This window comes from Oncorhynchus mykiss, chromosome 5, assembly GCF_013265735.2.
Source record: "Oncorhynchus mykiss isolate Arlee chromosome 5, USDA_OmykA_1.1, whole genome shotgun sequence".
NCBI lineage: Eukaryota > Metazoa > Chordata > Actinopteri > Salmoniformes > Salmonidae > Oncorhynchus > Oncorhynchus mykiss.
Window position 1 is genome coordinate 82,501,147 of NC_048569.1, and position 19,569 is coordinate 82,520,715.

The following is a 19,569-nucleotide window of genomic DNA, read 5'->3' on the forward strand; positions in this document are numbered from 1 at the left end:
TGCCACATTGCTTTCCCAATGCGCGGTCTGTCTAAATGACATGGCTGCCGATATAGACCTGGTTTAAAACAGCTGGGACTCAAACCTCAACCACTGGCTGTAGTGATTGTTACAGTCGTCTGGTCCAGGGTAGTGTCTGTGTGTGTGTGTGACAATACCTAATCCTTCTGGAGAGATGTTACAATTTCTAGTCCTTCTGGAGAGATGTTACAATACCTAGTCCTTCTAGAGAGATGTTACAATACCTAGTCCTTCTAGAGAGATGTTACAATACCTAGTCCTTCAGGAGATATGTTACAATACCTAGTCCTTCTGGAGAGATGTTACAATACCTAGTCCTTCAGGAGAGATGTTACAATACATAGTCCTTCAGGAGAGATGTTACAATACCTAGTCCTTCAGGAGAGATGTTACAATACCTAGTCCTTCAGGAGAGATGTTACAATACCTAGTCCTTCAGCAGAGATGTTACAATACCTAGTCCTTCAGCAGAGATGTTACAATACCTAGTCCTTCTGGAGAGATGTTACAATACCTAGTCCTTCAGGAGAGATGTTACAATACCTAGTCCTTCAGGAGAGATGTTACAATACATAGTCCTTCAGGAGAGATGTTACAATACATAGTCCTTCAGGAGAGATGTTACAATACCTAGTCCTTCAGGAGAGATGTTACAATACCTAGTCCTTCAGGAGAGATGTTACAATACCTAGTCCTTCAGGAGAGATGTTACAATACCTAGTCATTCAGGAGAGATGTTACAATACCTATTCCTTCTGGAGAGATGTTACAATACCTAGTCCTTCTGGAGAGATGTTACAATACCTAGTCCTTCAGGAGAGATGTTACAATACCTAGTCCTTCTGGAGAGATGTTACAATACCTAGTCCTTCTGGAGAGATGTTACAATACCTAGTCCTTCAGCAGAGATGTTACAATACCTAGTCCTTCAGGAGAGATGTTACAATACCTAGTCCTTCTGGAGAGATGTTACAATACCTAGTCCTTCTGGAGAGATGTTACAATACCTAGTCCTTCTGGAGAGATGTTACAATACCTAGTCCTTCTGGAGAGATGTTACAATACCTAGTCCTTCAGGAGAGATGTTACAATACCTAGTCCTTCTGGAGAGATGTTACAACACCTAGTCCTTCTGGAGAGATGTTACAATACCTAGTCCTTCAGCAGAGATGTTACAATACCTAGTCCTTCAGGAGAGATGTTACAATACCTAGTCCTTCTGGAGAGATGTTACAATACCTAGTCCTTCTGGAGAGATGTTACAATACCTAGTCCTTCTGGAGAGATGTTACAATACCTAGTCCTTCAGGAGAGATGTTACAATACCTAGTCCTTCAGGAGAGATGTTACAATACCTAGTCCTTCAGGAGAGATGTTACAATACCTAGTCCTTCAGGAGAGATGTTACAATACCTAGTCCTTCAGCAGAGATGTTACAATACCTAGTCCTTCAGGAGATATGTTACAATACCTAGTCCTTCTGGAGAGATGTTACAATACCTAGTCCTTCAGGAGAGATGTTACAATACATAGTCCTTCAGGAGAGATGTTACAATACCTAGTCCTTCAGGAGAGATGTTACAATACCTAGTCCTTCAGGAGAGATGTTACAATACCTAGTCCTTCAGCAGAGATGTTACAATACCTAGTCCTTCAGCAGAGATGTTACAATACCTAGTCCTTCTGGAGAGATGTTACAATACCTAGTCCTTCAGGAGAGATGTTACAATACCTAGTCCTTCAGGAGAGATGTTACAATACATAGTCCTTCAGGAGAGATGTTACAATACCTAGTCCTTCAGGAGAGATGTTACAATACCTAGTCCTTCAGGAGAGATGTTACAATACCTAGTCCTTCAGGAGAGATGTTACAATACCTAGTCCTTCAGGAGAGATGTTACAATACCTAGTCATTCAGGAGAGATGTTACAATACCTATTCCTTCTGGAGAGATGTTACAATACCTAGTCCTTCTGGAGAGATGTTACAATACCTAGTCCTTCAGGAGAGATGTTACAATACCTAGTCCTTCTGGAGAGATGTTACAATACCTAGTCCTTCTGGAGAGATGTTACAATACCTAGTCCTTCAGCAGAGATGTTACAATACCTAGTCCTTCAGGAGAGATGTTACAATACCTAGTCCTTCTGGAGAGATGTTACAATACCTAGTCCTTCAGGAGAGATGTTACAATACCTAGTCCTTCTGGAGAGATGTTACAATACCTAGTCCTTCTGGAGAGATGTTACAATACCTAGTCCTTCAGCAGAGATGTTACAATACCTAGTCCTTCAGGAGAGATGTTACAATACCTAGTCCTTCTGGAGAGATGTTACAATACCTAGTCCTTCTGGAGAGATGTTACAATACCTAGTCCTTCTGGAGAGATGTTACAATACCTAGTCCTTCAGGAGAGATGTTACAATACCTAGTCCTTCAGGAGAGATGTTACAATACCTAGTCCTTCAGGAGAGATGTTACAATACCTAGTCCTTCAGCAGAGATGTTACAATACCTAGTCCTTCAGGAGATATGTTACAATACCTAGTCCTTCTGGAGAGATGTTACAATACCTAGTCCTTCAGGAGAGATGTTACAATACATAGTCCTTCAGGAGAGATGTTACAATACCTAGTCCTTCAGGAGAGATGTTACAATACCTAGTCCTTCAGGAGAGATGTTACAATACCTAGTCCTTCAGCAGAGATGTTACAATACCTAGTCCTTCAGCAGAGATGTTACAATACCTAGTCCTTCTGGAGAGATGTTACAATACCTAGTCCTTCAGGAGAGATGTTACAATACCTAGTCCTTCAGGAGAGATGTTACAATACATAGTCCTTCAGGAGAGATGTTACAATACCTAGTCCTTCAGGAGAGATGTTACAATACCTAGTCCTTCAGGAGAGATGTTACAATACCTAGTCCTTCAGGAGAGATGTTACAATACCTAGTCCTTCAGGAGAGATGTTACAATACCTAGTCATTCAGGAGAGATGTTACAATACCTATTCCTTCTGGAGAGATGTTACAATACCTAGTCCTTCTGGAGAGATGTTACAATACCTAGTCCTTCAGGAGAGATGTTACAATACCTAGTCCTTCTGGAGAGATGTTACAATACCTAGTCCTTCTGGAGAGATGTTACAATACCTAGTCCTTCAGCAGAGATGTTACAATACCTAGTCCTTCAGGAGAGATGTTACAATACCTAGTCCTTCTGGAGAGATGTTACAATACCTAGTCCTTCAGGAGAGATGTTACAATACCTAGTCCTTCTGGAGAGATGTTACAATACCTAGTCCTTCTGGAGAGATGTTACAATACCTAGTCCTTCAGCAGAGATGTTACAATACCTAGTCCTTCAGGAGAGATGTTACAATACCTAGTCCTTCTGGAGAGATGTTACAATACCTAGTCCTTCTGGAGAGATGTTACAATACCTAGTCCTTCTGGAGAGATGTTACAATACCTAGTCCTTCAGGAGAGATGTTACAATACCTAGTCCTTCTGGAGAGATGTTACAACACCTAGTCCTTCTGGAGAGATGTTACAATACCTAGTCCTTCAGCAGAGATGTTACAATACCTAGTCCTTCAGGAGAGATGTTACAATACCTAGTCCTTCTGGAGAGATGTTACAATACCTAGTCCTTCTGGAGAGATGTTACAATACCTAGTCCTTCTGGAGAGATGTTACAATACCTAGTCCTTCAGGAGAGATGTTACAATACCTAGTCCTTCAGGAGAGATGTTACAATACCTAGTCCTTCAGGAGAGATGTTACAATACCTAGTCCTTCAGGAGAGATGTTACAATACCTAGTCCTTCAGCAGAGATGTTACAATACCTAGTCCTTCAGGAGATATGTTACAATACCTAGTCCTTCTGGAGAGATGTTACAATACCTAGTCCTTCAGGAGAGATGTTACAATACATAGTCCTTCAGGAGAGATGTTACAATACCTAGTCCTTCAGGAGAGATGTTACAATACCTAGTCCTTCAGGAGAGATGTTACAATACCTAGTCCTTCAGCAGAGATGTTACAATACCTAGTCCTTCAGCAGAGATGTTACAATACCTAGTCCTTCTGGAGAGATGTTACAATAAATAGTCCTTCAGGAGAGATGTTACAATACCTAGTCCTTCAGGAGAGATGTTACAATACATAGTCCTTCAGGAGAGATGTTACAATACCTAGTCCTTCAGGAGAGATGTTACAATACCTAGTCCTTCAGGAGAGATGTTACAATACCTAGTCCTTCAGGAGAGATGTTACAATACCTAGTCCTTCAGGAGAGATGTTACAATACCTAGTCCTTCTGGAGAGATGTTACAATACCTAGTCCTTCTGGAGAGATGTTACAATACCTAGTCCTTCAGCAGAGATGTTACAATACCTAGTCCTTCAGGAGAGATGTTACAATACCTAGTCCTTCTGGAGAGATGTTACAATACCTAGTCCTTCAAGAGAGATGTTACAATACCTAGTCCTTCAGGAGAGATGTTACAATACCTAGTCCTTCAGGAGAGATGTTACAATACCTAGTCCTTCAGGAGAGATGTTACAATACCTAGTCCTTCAGGAGAGATGTTACAATACCTAGTCCTTCTGGAGAGATGTTACAATACCTAGTCCTTCAGGAGAGATGTTACAATACCTAGTCCTTCAGGAGATATGTTACAATACCTAGTCCTTCAGGAGAGATGTTACAATACCTAGTCCTTCTGGAGAGATGTTACAATACCTAGTCCTTCAGCAGAGATGTTACAATACCTAGTCCTTCTGGAGAGATGTTACAATACCTAGTCCTTCAGCAGAGATGTTACAATACCTAGTCCTTCTGGAGAGATGTTACAATACCTAGTCCTTCAGGAGAGATGTTACAATACCTAGTCCTTCAGGAGAAATGTTACAATACCTAGTCCTTCTGGAGAGATGTACTCATAGGAGTCCCGTCGAACCAGGGGGTCCCAGGTATCGTAGTCCACGATGACAGAGGGTCCGTTTTGCCAGTGACCACTGCCTTCAGATGACAAAACCATATAAAGAGAAATAAACAGAGAGCGAGAGAGAGAGACTGAGGGAGACTGAGGACAATCTCCGTCATGGGTTTGTTGCACAACAGCCCAGCATTGTCAAGGAACACACTATATTCTGTAACAACATCAGCTGATCCCAGGAGAGGACCATTTGTGTTTATTTACTTAAAAAAATATTGTAGAAAATATGAATTCTTTCAATTTTTTTGTGTGAGTTTGTGTGCACACGTGCATGTGTGCGTGATTGAGTATGTGAGTGAGCAAAGTGGAGGTGTGTTTATGTGTATGGATGGTTGAAACCTGAGCTCTTTGCAGTTCTGCTCTGTCTGTTTCTTTGCCTGTATCTGGGATCTGCATTCCTGGGTGATGTGTGTGTGATAAGAGCCTTTATTGTTTCCTGTTGAGTGGAGCAGTGTGTGTTACAGAGGAGTGTGTGTGTGTTACAGAGGAGTGTGTGTTACAGAGGAGTGTGTGGTACAGAGCAGTGTGTGTTACAGAGGAGTGTGTGTTACAGAGGAGTGTGTGTTACAGAGCAGTGTGTGTTACAGAGCAGTGTGTGTTACAGAGGAGTGTGTGTGTGTTACAGAGGAGTGTGTGTGTTACAGAGGAGTGTGTGTTACAGAGCAGTGTGTGTTACAGAGCAGTGTGTGTTACAGAGGAGTGTGTGTTACAGAGGAGTGTGTGTGTGTTACAGAGGAGTGTGTGTTACAGAGCAGTGTGTGTTACAGAGCAGTGTGTGTTACAGAGGAGTGTGTGTGTGTTACAGAGGAGTGTGTGTTACAGAGCAGTGTGTGTTACAGAGCAGTGTGTGTTACAGAGGAGTGTGTGTGTGTTACAGAGGAGTGTGTGTTACAGAGCAGTGTGTGTTACAGAGCAGTGTGTGTTACAGAGGAGTGTGTGTGTGTTACAGAGGAGTGTGTGTTACAGAGCAGTGTGTGTTACAGAGCAGTGTGTGTTACAGAGGAGTGTGTGTGTGTTACAGAGGAGTGTGTGTTACAGAGGAGTGTGTGTGTGTTACAGAGGAGTGTGTGTTACAGAGCAGTGTGTGTTACAGAGCAGTGTGTGTTACAGAGGAGTGTGTGTTACAGAGGAGTGTGTGTGTGTGTGTTACAGAGGAGTGTGTGTGTGTTACAGAGGAGTGTGTGTTACAGAGGAGTGTGTGTTACAGAGCAGTGTGTGTTACAGAGGAGTGTGTGTTACAGAGGAGTGTGTGTGTGTTACAGAGCAGTGTGTGTGTGTTACAGAGCAGTGTGTGTTACAGAGCAGTGTGTGTTACAGAGGAGTGTGTGTTACAGAGGAGTGTGTGTGTGTTACAGAGGAGTGTGTGTTACAGAGGAGTGTGTGTGTGTTACAGAGGAGTGTGTGTTACAGAGCAGTGTGTGTTACAGAGGAGTGTGTGTTACAGAGCAGGGTGTGTTACAGAGCAGTGTGTGTTACAGAGGAGTGTGTGTTACAGAGGAGTGTGTGTTACAGAGGAGTGTGTGTTACAGAGCAGTGTGTGTTATGTGTGTGTTACAGAGGAGTGTGTGTTACAGAGGAGTGTGTGTGTGTTACAGAGGAGTGTGTGTGTGTTACAGAGGAGTGTGTGTTACAGAGCAGTGTGTGTTACAGAGCAGTGTGTGTTACAGAGGAGTGTGTGTTACAGAGGAGTGTGTGTGTGTTACAAAGGAGTGTGGGTTACAGAGCAATGTGTGTTACAGAGCAGTGTGTGTTACAGAGGAGTGTGTGTGTGTTACAGAGGAGTGTGTGTGTGTTACAGAGGAGTGTGTGTGTGTTACAGAGGAGTGTGTGTTACAGAGGAGTGTGTGTTACAGAGTAGTGTGTGTGTGTTACAGAGGAGTGTGTGTGTGTTACAGAGGAGTGTGTGTGTGTTACAGAGGAGTGTGTGTTACAGAGGAGTGTGTGTTACAGAGCAGGGTGTGTTACAGAGCAGTGTGTGTTACAGAGGAGTGTGTGTTACAGAGGAGTGTGTGTTACAGAGCAGTGTGTGTTATGTGTGTGTTACAGAGGAGTGTGTGTTACAGAGGAGTGTGTGTTACAGAGGAGTGTGTGTTACAGAGCAGTGTGTGTTACAGAGCAGTGTGTGTTACAGAGGAGTGTGTGTTACAGAGGAGTGTGTGTGTGTTACAGAGCAGTGTGTGTTACAGAGGAGTGTGTGTTACAGAGGAGTGTGTGTGTGTTACAGAGGAGTGTGTGTTACAGAGGAGTGTGTGTGTGTTACAGAGCAGTGTGTGTTACAGTGCAGTGTGTGTTACAGAGGAGTGTGTGTGTGTTACAGAGGAGTGTGTGTGTGTTACAGAGGAGTGTGTGTTACAGAGGAGTGTGTGTTACAGAGGAGTGTGTGTTACAGAGGAGTGTGTGTGTGTTACAGAGGAGTGTGTGTTACAGAGGAGTGTGTGTTACAGAGGAGTGTGTGTTACAGAGCAGTGTGTGTTACAGAGGAGTGTGTGTTACAGAGGAGTGTGTGTTACAGAGCAGTGTGTGTTACAGAGCAGTGTGTGTTACAGAGCAGTGTGTGTTACAGAGCAGTGTGTGTTACAGAGGAGTGTGTGTTACAGAGCAGTGTGTGTTATGTGTGTGTTACAGAGGAGTGTGTGTGTGTTACAGATGAGTGTGTGTGTGTTACAGAGGAGTGTGTGTGTGTCACAGAGGAGTGTGTGTTACAGAGCAGTGTGTGTTACAGTTAGCCAGTCTCTGCAGTGTGCTGAATACTGCCCCTTTCTGGAAAGAGCAAGAAGGCACAGGTTGCTTGGTCAAATCTTTTGGCACAATTTCTGCTCACACAAGCATATTCTGAAACAGACATGTCTGTGTCTGTTCAGACTAACTGAACAGGTGAACAATTCTGATGTGGTGGTCTCAGAAGGATTGGTTTTGATTTGATAGTGAGTCATGATATTTGTCTGTTCTACTCTGTTCTGTTCTGCTCTGTTCTGTTCTGTTCTGCTCTGTTCTGCTCTGCTCTGCTATGTTCTGTTCTGCTCTGTTCTGTTCTGCTCTGTTCTGTTCTGCTCTGTTCCATTCTGCTCTGTTCCGTTCTGCTTCGTTCCGTTCTGCTCCGTTCCGTTCTGTTCTGCTCCATTCTGTTCTGCTTTGTTCTGTTCTGCTTTGTTCCGTTCTGCTCTGTTCCATTCTGTTCTGCTCTGTTCTGTTCTGTTCTGCTCTGATCTGTTCTGTTCTGCTCTGTTCTGTTCTGTTCTGTTCTGCTCTGTTCTTCTCTGTTCTGTTCTTCTCTGTTCTGCTCTGTTCTGTTCTGCTCTGTTCTGTTCTGCTCTGTTCTGCTCTGTTCTGCTCTGTTCTGTTCTTCTCTGTTCTGCTCTGTTCCACTCTGTTCTGTTCTACTCTGTTCTGTTCTACTCTGTTCTGCTCTGTTCTGTTCTGTTCTGCTCTGTTCTGTTCTTCTCTGCTCTGTTCTGTTCTTCTCTGCTCTGTTCTGTTCTGCTCTGCTCTGCTCTGTTCTGTTCTTCTCTGTTCTGCTCTGTTATGTTCTGCTCTGTTCCACTCTGTTCTGTTCTACTCTGTTCTGCTCTGTTCTGTTCTGTTCTGCTCTGTTCTGTTCTTCTCTGCTCTGTTCTGTTCTTCTCTGCTCTGTTCTGTTCTGCTCTGCTCTGTTCTTCTCTGTTCTGCTCTGTTCTGTTCTGCTCTGTTCTGTTCTGCTCTGTTCTGTTCTGCTCTGCTCTGTTCGGTTCTGTTCTGCTCTGTTCTAATTCTGCTCGGATCTGTATTGTTCTGCTCTGTTCTGTTCTTTTGTGACGGCAGCTGACAGGATGTGTGACTGCAGGGTGAAGGGCTGTGACAGCAGCTGACAGGATGTGTGACTGCAGGGTGAAGGGCTGTGACAGCAGCTGACAGGATGTGTGACTGCAGGGTGAAGGGCTGTGACAGCAGCTGACAGGATGTGTGACTGCAGGGTGAAGGGCTGTGACAGCAGCTGACAGGATGTGTGACTGCAGGGTAAAGGGCTGTGACAGCAGCTGACAGGATGTGTGACTGCAGGGTGAAGGGCTGTGACAGCAGCTGACAGGATGTGTGACTGCAAGGTGAAGGGCTGTGACGGCAGCTGACAGGATGTGTGACTGCAGGGTGAAGGGCTGTGACAGCAGCTGACAGGATGTGTGACTGCAGGGTGAAGGGCTGTGACGGCAGCTGACAGGATATGTGACTGCAGGGTGAAGGGCTGTGACAGCAGCTGACAGGATGTGTGACTGCAAGGTGAAGGGCTGTGACAGCAGCTGACAGGATGTGTGACTGCAGGGTGAAGGGCTGTGACAGCAGCTGACAGGATGTGTGACTGCAGGGTGAAGGGCTGTGACAGCAGCTGACAGGATGTGTGACTGCAGGGTGAAGGGCTGTGACAGCAGCTGACAGGATGTGTGACTGCAGGGTGAAGGGCTGTGACGGCAGCTGACAGGATGTGTGACTGCAGGGTGAAGGGCTGTGACAGCAGCTGACAGGATGTGTGACTGCAGGGTGAAGGGCTGTGACGGCAGCTGACAGGATGTGTGACTGCAGGGTGAAGGGCTATGACAGCAGCTGACAGGATGTGTGACTGCAGGGTGAAGGGCTGTGACAGCAGCTGACAGGATGTGTGACTGCAGGGTGAAGGGCTGTGACGGCAGCTGACAGGATGTGTGACTGCAAGGTGAAGGGCTGTGACAGCAGCTGACAGGATGTGTGACTGCAGGGTGAAGGGCTGTGACGGCAGCTGACAGGATGTGTGACTGCAAGGTGAAGGGCTGTGACGGCAGCTGACAGGATATATAAGAGCCATTTTGATAGGATTTGTGTTTGTCTAGTTTTGTCTGTTTTGGGCTGTCAGTTCTCACCACTAGAGAGCAGTCTCACTGAGGTTATGGGTCAGGTGGTAGGTCAGTTGATGGCTCAGGTGTATAAGATCACAGGTAACCAGGTAGTAGTCATGCATGGGTGAACAGGACATTCACATGGTTTTTACAGCTATTCACAAGGCTGCCTTTAACCCGGATTACTCAACCACAAATCGTCACCACCATGGTAAATCATCAAGTTTAATCTGTCCTCATATTATTTCATTCAATAAATGGGAACATCCCCCAACTGTATCTAAGTCTGGACATTACCTCAACGTGTCAAAAACAGTTTGCATCACTCATGCATCGTGACGAATTGGAACTTTTAAATAGTCCTTACAGGATGTGTGACTGTAGGGTGACGGGGTTGGCAGGGGCTGTTAGTCAGCCACACCAGCTGTAGTGGTGGTCCAGGTGTGTGTTCGTTGGACCAATGGTGGTTTGAAGGGGAGATTAGGATTATGCTTAACAACGATGACGGCCGGGAATTACCTGGCATCCTTTCAGGACTTTCAGAGAACACCAACTCAACTTTCCCATCATCTGGAAACCTAGGATCTGGAATAAGGAGGGAAGGTGATCATCCATCTCTATCTGTGTGTGTGCATGTCTACCTGCATGCGTTGGCTTTCGTCTGTATTTCACGCCTGCACTCATCACCTGGTGATTAGACCAAGGTTAGCCTGTGACAATACTTACACAGAGAGAAAGAGAGAAAGGGAGAGAGAGAGAGAGAGAGAGAGAGAGGGAGAGGGAGAGAAAGAGAGGGAGAGAAAGAGAGGGAGAGAAAGAGAGGGAGAGATAGAGAGAGTAGGTCATTCATTGCATTAGGCTTCCCAGTAGGCCTACTACTACTACTACTACTGTACCTATATAAGCTGTGTCAAGGTCTTCCTTGGGGAAAAGCAGGGGGCGACCGTGGATAATGCCAGTGTGAAACTGGAGCCTGAAGATGACCTCTCGGCTGGCTGTCTGGTGGTTTTTATTATAACACACCACCTGAACCACAGACAGCAGACACAGACAGTTACCTCACCTGGCTGTCTATAAGGTTCATACAGTCAGACCACTGAGCTTTGTATAACATTCCATTCAATTCTGGATTTTAAAAGTGCAGGTACGGTATATGAGTGTGATTATACCTACCATTATGTCTCCCTTCAGCAGTTGAGCTGGTTGCAGTACAAAGTAAACTCTGTCTGTCTGCACTGCTCGCACGTGACTGTGACAGATATAAACACACACAGACAAAGTAAACCCTGTCTGTCTGCACTGCTCGCACGTGACTGTGACAGATATAAACACACACAGACAAAGTAAACCCTGTCTGCACTGCCACTGCTCACACGTGACTGTGACAGATATAAACACACACAGACAAAGTAAACACACATTTGCATTTAGATTTGAGTCATTTAGCAGACACTCTTATCCAGAGTGACTTACAGTGAGTGGATACATTTTCATACTCATAATATTATTACCATGGTAACACTATATTTCCATAGTCCATCTGTAGATCAATCAATCAATCAATCAAATGTATATATAAAGCCTTTTTTTTTTATATCAGCAGAAGTCACAAAGTGCTGTACAGAAACCCAGCCTAAAACCCCAAACAGCAATCAATGCAGATGCTCTACAGACTATCTACAACAGACTATCAGTAATATTTATTAACCCTTACCCTTATTGGAAACCTAACCCTAACACTACAATAAAACTATTTAAAAAAGGGTTCTGCAGCGGTCCCATAGGACAGTTGTCACAACTTCCGCCGAAGTTGGTCCCTCTCCTGGTTCGGGCGACGTTCGGCGTTCGAAGTCACCGACTTTCTAGTCATCGTTGATCCTCTTTTCATTTTCCTTTGGTTTTGTCTTGTCTTGTATTACACCTGGTTCCAATTCCATTCATTACATGTTGTGTATTTAACCCTCTGTTCCCCCTCATGTCTTGTCGATGATTGTTTGTTTGTAAGCATTGTGCCAGATATGTTCTGGTGTGTGACAGGTTTTGTACCCACTTGTATTATTTTGTATATTTTGGTTTTCGGAGTTTTTGAGCGCTTATTAAACTGCTTATTAAACCCCTTTACAGTGGTATTCAAAGTCGGGGTCGCAGGGAATTGCAGTGGGGTCGCCAATTATTATTATGATTCTTAATTGTATTTTTAGGAGCAAAAAAATAAGAGTACAGATTATTGTATTGGACAATATACAAAGTGTTTGAGAAAGATTATTTGAAAAAAAAAATGTATTGGTAAATATATTTATTGGTTTCTTTCCATTTTGATAAGAGATGAAAATACAATGAATTGAAGGTTGTTTTTTTATGTAAAAATCTACATTTACAGATTTTAAGGTTGCGTCATTAGATTTGGGCAACAAATTTGGTCCCCAGAAATTCTGGTGTAAATAAATGGTGTCCCCACTGCCATAGTTTCATTTTGGGTTCCCCTGTGTAAAGGGTTCTACATGGAACTCAAAAGGTGTTCTTCACAGCTAAGGAACACCTTTTGTTCTAAGAGTGTAACTGTAACCTTAGCAAATAGTTGCTTTTCAACAGATAGTTTGTTGATACTATGACGCTCTACAGATGCTCTACAGATGGACTATCCGGAACATTCAAATGAAGTGTGAATGAGTATGGTATCTCACTAGACTGCTGAAGTACAGACGACCTGCAGGCTCTGGTACACTCTCAGGAACAGACGACATCCTGCAGACAACACAAACAGGAAAAATATATCGCTAATTCAGTAGTGCATCATAAAATGTATATCTGAGAACAGTGTGTATCACTGTGACGTGAGAGGTGTAGTATAGTGTTTGTATGGGCATTTCTAACCTCCCTCAGAATTGATGTTGGGAACGCCGTGAAGAACCACACAAAGGAGGAAGAGAGGAGAGGGATCCATGTTCATAACTCCCTTCAGCAGACTGCTGAACATCCACACATACCTAGAGAGAGAGGGATTGACCTCCCAAATCAATCAAGGGTGGTACCACAGGGTTCAATTCTCTGGCCGACTCTCTTTTCTGTATACATCAATGATGTTGCTCTTGCTGCTGGTGATTCTCTGATCCACCTCTACGCAGACGACACCATTCTGTATACTTCTGGCCCCTCCTTGGACACTGTGTTAACTAACCTCCAGACGAGCTTCAATGCCATACCACTCTCCTTCCGTGGCCTCCAACTGCTCTTAAACGCAAGTAAAACTAAATGCATGCTTTTCAATTGATCACTGCCCGCACCTGCTCGCCCGTCCAGCATCACTACTCTGGACGACTCTGACTTAGAATACGTGGACAACTACAAATACCTGGGTGTCTGGTTAGACTGTAAACTCTCCTTCCAGACTCACATTAAGCATCTCCAATCCAAAATTACATCTAGAATCGGCTTCCTATATCGCAACAAAGCACCCTTCACTCATGCTGCCAAACATACCCTCATAAAACTGACCATCCTACCGATCCTCGACTTCGGTGATGTCATCTATAAAATAGCCTCCAACACTCTACTCAACAAACTGGATGCAGTCTATCACAGTGGCATCCGTTTTGTCACCAAAGCCCCATACACTACCCACCATTGCGACCTGTACGCTCTCGTTGGTTGGCCCTCGCTTCATACTCGTCGCCAAACCCACTGGCTACAGGTTATCTACAAGTCTCTGCTAGGTAAAGCCCTGCCTTATCTCAGCTCACTGGTCACCATAGCAGCACCCACTCGTAGCACGCGCTCCAGCAGGTATATCTCACTGGTCACCCCCAAAGCAAATTCCTCCTTTGGTCGTCTTTCCTTCCAGTTCTCACCTGCCCATGACTGGAACGAATTGCAAAAATCTCTGAAGCTGGAGACTCACATCTCCCTCACTAGCTTTAAGCACCAGCTGTCAGAGCAGCTTACAGATCACTGCACCTGTACATAGCCCATCTGTAAACAGCCAATCTATCTACCTACCTCATCCCCATACTGGTATTTATTTATTTAGCTCCTTTGCACCCCAGTATCTCTACCTGCACATTCATCTTCTGCCGATCTACCATTCCAGTGTTTAATTGCTATATTGTAATTACTTCACCACCATGGCCTATTTATTTCCTTAACTTGCCTCATTTGCTCTCACTGTATATATACTTTTTGTTTTCTTTTGTTCTACTGTATTATTGACTGTATGTTTGTTTATTCCATGTGTAACTCTGTGTTGTTGTATGTGTCGAATTGCTATGCTTTATCTTGGCCAGGTCGCAGTTGCAAATGAGAACTTGTTCTCAACTAGCCTACCTGGTTAAATAAAGGTGAAATAATGTATTTTTTATTTTTTTTAATTGATCTCCCAAGTCTGACACCTGACCGCTTGATATCAGGTAAAATTTCAGAACAAGGAAGCCCTCAGCCAGAGGGCCACATCTGAAGCTCACTGATGACCAGAAAGTTGATCTTTGAAATATATTGATCTGTTGTGCAGAGGAGCTTCTGTGAACTTGATGTTAACCAATCAAATTTGCTTTGTGTGGGGTGGTTTCTTACCGTTTCTGCGAGGGATTCATCAGGGAAGATACTTTGTTGTTGTAGAACCTTCTCATGGCAAAGTGGTCTAGACCCAGGTCTGCACTGAGGAGGACATAGACATTCAGTTTAGAGCCAGGTCTGCACTGAGGAGGACATAGACATTCAGTTTAGAGCCAGGTCTGCACTGAGGAGGACATAGACATTCAGTTTAGAGCCAGGTCTGCACTGAGGAGGACATAGACATTCAGTTTAGAGCCAGGTCTGCACTGAGGAGGACATAGACATTCAGTTTAGAGCCAGGTCTGCACTGAGGAGGACATAGACATTCAGTTTAGAGCCAGGTCTGCACTGAGGAGGACATAGACATTCAGTTTAGAGCCAGGTCTGCACTGAGGAGGACATAGACATTCAGTTTAGAGCCAGGTCTGCACTGAGGAGGACACACACATTCAGTCTAGATCCAGGTCTGCACTGAGGAGGACATAGACATTCAGTTTAGAGCCAGGTCTGCACTGAGGAGGACACACACATTCAGTCTAGATCCAGGTCTGCACTGAGGAGGACATAGACATTCAGTTTAGAGCCAGGTCTGCACTGAGGAGGACACACACATTCAGTCTAGATCCAGGTCTGCACTGAGGAGGACACACACATTCAGTCTAGATCCAGGTCTGCACTGGGGGAGACACGCACATTCAGTCTAGATCCAGGTCTGCACTGAGGAGGACATAGACATTCAGTTTAGAGCCAGGTCTGCACTGAGGAGGACATAGACATTCAGTTTAGAGCCAGGTCTGCACTGAGGAGGACACACACATTCAGTCTAGATCCAGGTCTGCACTGAGGAGGACATAGACATTCAGTTTAGAGCCAGGTCTGCACTGAGGAGGACACACACATTCAGTCTAGATCCAGGTCTGCACTGGGGGAGACACGCACATTCAGTCTAGATCCAGGTCTGCACTGGGGGAGACACGCACATTCAGTCTAGATCCAGGTCTGCACTGGGGGAGACACGCACATTCAGTCTAGATCCTGGTCTGCACTGGGGGAGACACACACATTCAGTCTAGATCCAGGTCTGCACTGGGGGAGACACACACATTCAGTCTAGATCCAGGTCTGCACTGAGAAGGACACACACATTCAGTCTAGATCCAGGTCTGCACTGAGGAGGACACACACATTCAGTCTAGATCCAGGTCTGCACTGAGGAGGACATAGACATTCAGTTTAGAGCCAGGTCTGCACTGAGGAGGACACACACATTCAGTCTAGATCCAGGTCTGCACTGAGGAGGACATAGACATTCAGTTTAGAGCCAGGTCTGCACTGAGGAGGACATAGACATTCAGTTTAGAGCCAGGTCTGCACTGAGGAGGACACACACATTCAGTCTAGATCCAGGTCTGCACTGAGGGAGACACACACATTCAGTCTAGACCCAGGTCTGCACTAAGGAGGACACACACATTCAGTCTAGATCCAGGTCTGCACTGAGGGAGACACACACATTCAGTCTAGATCCAGGTCTGCACTGAGGGAGACACGCACATTCAGTCTAGATCCAGGTCTGCACTGGGGGAGACACGCACATTTAGTCTAGACCCAGGTCTGCATTGAGGAGGACACACACATTCAGTCTAGATCCAGGTCTGCACTGAGGAGGACACACACATTCAGTCTAGATCCAGGTCTGCACTGGGGGAGACACGCACATTCAGTCTAGATCCAGGTCTGCACTGAGGAGGACACACACATTCAGTCTAGATCCAGGTCTGCACTGAGGGAGACACACACATTCAGTCTAGACCCAGGTCTGCACTAAGGAGGACACACACATTCAGTCTAGACCCAGGTCTGCCCTGAGGGAGACACACACATTCAGTCTAGATCCAGGTCTGCACTGAGGGAGACACACACATTCAGTCTAGATCCAGGTCTGCACTGAGGAGGACACACACATTCAGTCTAGATCCAGGTCTGCACTGGGGGAGACACACACATTCAGTCTTGATCCAGGTCTGCACTGAGGAGGACACACACATTCAGTCTAGATCCAGGTCTGCACTGGGGGAGACACACACATTCAGTCTAGATTCAGGTATGCACTGGGGAAGACACACACATTCAGTCTAGATCCAGGTCTGCACTGGGGGAGACACGCACATTTAGTCTAGACCCAGGTCTGCATTGAGGAGGACACACACATTCAGTCTAGATCCAGGTCTGCCCTGAGGGAGACACACACATTCAGTCTAGATCCAGGTCTGCCCTGAGGGAGACACACACATTCAGTCTAGATCCAGGTCTGCCCTGAGGGAGACACACACATTCAGTCTAGACCCAGGTCTGCATTGAGGAGGACACACACATTCAGTCTAGATCCAGGTCTGCATTGAGGAGGACACACACATTCAGTCTAGATCCAGGTCTGCCCTGAGGGCGAGACACACATTCAGTCTAGATCCAGGTCTGCCCTGAGGGAGACACACACATTCAGTCTAGATCCAGGTCTGCCCTGAGGGCGAGACACACATTCAGTCTAGACCCAGGTCTGCATTGAGGAGGACACACACATTCAGTCTAGATCCAGGTCTGCCCTGAGGGAGACACACACATTCAGTCTAGATCCAGGTCTGCCCTGAGGGAGACACACACATTCAGTCTAGACCCAGGTCTGCATTGAGGAGGACACACACATTCAGTCTAGATCCAGGTCTGCCCTGAGGGAGACACACACATTCAGTCTAGACCCAGGTCTGCCCTGAGGAGGACACACACATTCAGTCTAGACCCAGGTCTGCCCTGAGGAGGACACACACATTCAGTCTAGACCCAGGTCTGCCCTGAGGGAGACACACACATTCAGTCTAGATCCAGGTCTGCCCTGAGGGAGACACACACATTCAGTCTAGACCCAGGTCTGCCCTGAGGAGGACACACACATTCAGTCTAGACCCAGGTCTGCCCTGAGGAGGACACACACATTCAGTCTAGACCCAGGTCTGCCCTGAGGAGGACACACACATTCAGTCTAGACCCAGGTCTGCCCTGAGGGAGACACACCCATTCAGTCTAGACCCAGGTCTGCCCTGAGGGAGACACACACATTCAGTCTAGATCCAGGTCTGCCCTGAGGGAGACACACACAGTGCATGAAAAGGCACATTTACAGGTAGAATACTCCAGTGCACGAACGTGTATATTTCCAGAAAAGGTTCAGTAAATCCCCAGAAACGACCACAACATCCACCCATTTACCAGGACACGTCTTGAAATTCCAGTTTGACGTCAGTTGCACTACATCTCTTTTCACGTCTGCTCACGTCGCTCCCATATTTGCCAGTAAATAATTGTGCACTTGTTCAGGTTGCACATGCTAATACTAGTTATTGCTAGCTTGCCTTAGTTTCTTGTTATTATCTAATAGTTATTTTACCCTGCCTTTATGTACATATCTACCTCAAATACATTGTATCCCAGCACATTGATCTGGTACCAGTACTCCCTGTGTGTAGCTTAATTATTGTGTATTTTATTTCTCCTATATATGTTATAAAAATATATATATTCTGCATCATTGGGAAGGGCTCATGAGCAAGTATTTCACAGTAAAGTAATGATTTGATTTGACTAGTATATTAAAAACATTTACATTTTTAAATTAATGAATTACAGTGAATTATGAATGCATTACTTTTAATTGTTTGTATTATTAATATCACATCAGGGTTCCTACACCTTTTCAGAAGTAAAATTCAAGCACCCCTATGGAGGTTTTTTCCAGCCCCTCACAACATCCCTATACTAAAACATATGTTAGGTCCTTGGAAAAGAAAACACACAAAACACACTTAAAGGATAATTTATTTCAGTAGAGCAGGAGAAAGCGGGTCACAGTATCTGCATTTCGGCTAAGCAGGGCCTAAGCAGGGGGGGCTACCTCAGATAAAGGAATATTCCATATTCAAAGATCACAGTACTGACAGGAGTCATCCAGTTTGGCCCATGGCGAGCCTCCATTGGGGTTCCTGTATTGCTATAGTTTTGAGGGTTGAGGGGTCTGTGGAATCCACTGTAGGTTGCCTTGAAGAAAACTCCCCAGACATGATCCGTGTGGTGTGGCTCGTCAAGGTGCTCTGGTCTCTTTCCAAGCAGCTCTGTAGTTCTTGACAACAACACACTGGTTTGCCGTTTTGCAGGGCATCCTCTTCATTGCTCATCAGGTCAACATGAACTCCAGTCCAAATGTCTCTCTCATCCTCTGCAAGCATTCTCGACCATGCATATAGAAGCAAAATACAAATACAGTGCCTTGCGAAAGTATTCGGCCCCCTTGAACTTTGCGACCTTTTGCCACATTTCAGGCTTCAAACATAAAGATATAAAACTGTATTTTTTTGTGAAGAATCAACAACAAGTGGGACACAATCATGAAGTGGAACGACATTTATTGGAAATTTCGAACTTTTTTAACAAATCAAAAACTGGAAAATTGGGCGTGCAAAATTATTCAGCCCCTTTACTTTCAGTGCAGCAAACTCTCTCCAGAAGTTCAGTGAGGATCTCTGAATGATCCAATGTTGACCTAAATGACTAATGATGATAAATACAATCCACCTGTGTGTAATCAAGTCTCCGTATAAATGCACCTGCACTGTGATAGTCTCAGAGGTCCGTCAAAAGCGAAGAGAGCATCAGGAAGAACAAGGAACACACCAGGCAGGTCCGAGATACTGTTGTGAAGAAGTTTAAAGCCGGATTTGGATACAAAAAGATTTCCCAAGCTTTAAACATCCCAAGGAGCACTGTGCAAGCGATAATATTGAAATGGAAGGAGTATCAGACCACTGCAAATCTACCAAGACCTGGCCGTCCCTCTAAACTTTCAGCTCATACAAGGAGAAGACTGATCAGAGATGCAGCCAAGAGGCCCATGATCACTCTGGATGAACTGCAGAGATCTACAGCTGAGGTGGGAGACTCTGTCCATAGGACAACAATCAGTCATATATTGCACAAATCTGGCCTTTATGGAAGAGTGGCAAGAAGAAAGCCATTTCTTAAAGATATCCATAAAAAGTGTCGTTTAAAGTTTGCCACAAGACACCTGGGAGACACACCAAACATGTGGAAGAAGGTGCTCTGGTCA

At 45.1% G+C, this 19,569-nt stretch overlaps 1 protein-coding gene across 3 annotated transcripts in view; it reads right to left on the minus strand.

The window, feature by feature from the left end:
- Positions 1 to 19,569, minus strand: part of si:ch211-191a24.3 (tensin-3) — a 103,109-nt gene that overhangs the window by 67,932 nt on the left and 15,608 nt on the right. For 2 of the 3 annotated variants that reach the window (XM_021604524.2, XM_036978552.1), the window contains exons 6-12: positions 14,433 to 14,516; positions 12,741 to 12,853; positions 12,551 to 12,611; positions 11,040 to 11,115; positions 10,763 to 10,892; positions 10,386 to 10,451; positions 4,944 to 5,048 (exon numbers count right to left, since the gene is read on the minus strand). In XM_021604524.2, the coding sequence (XP_021460199.2) occupies positions 4,944 to 5,048; positions 10,386 to 10,451; positions 10,763 to 10,892; positions 11,040 to 11,115; positions 12,551 to 12,611; positions 12,741 to 12,853; positions 14,433 to 14,516 (635 nt within the window). The remainder of the gene's footprint in view (positions 1 to 4,943; positions 5,049 to 10,385; positions 10,452 to 10,762; positions 10,893 to 11,039; positions 11,116 to 12,550; positions 12,612 to 12,740; positions 12,854 to 14,432; positions 14,517 to 19,569) is intronic. The other variant, XM_036978553.1, reaches the window with a different exon arrangement.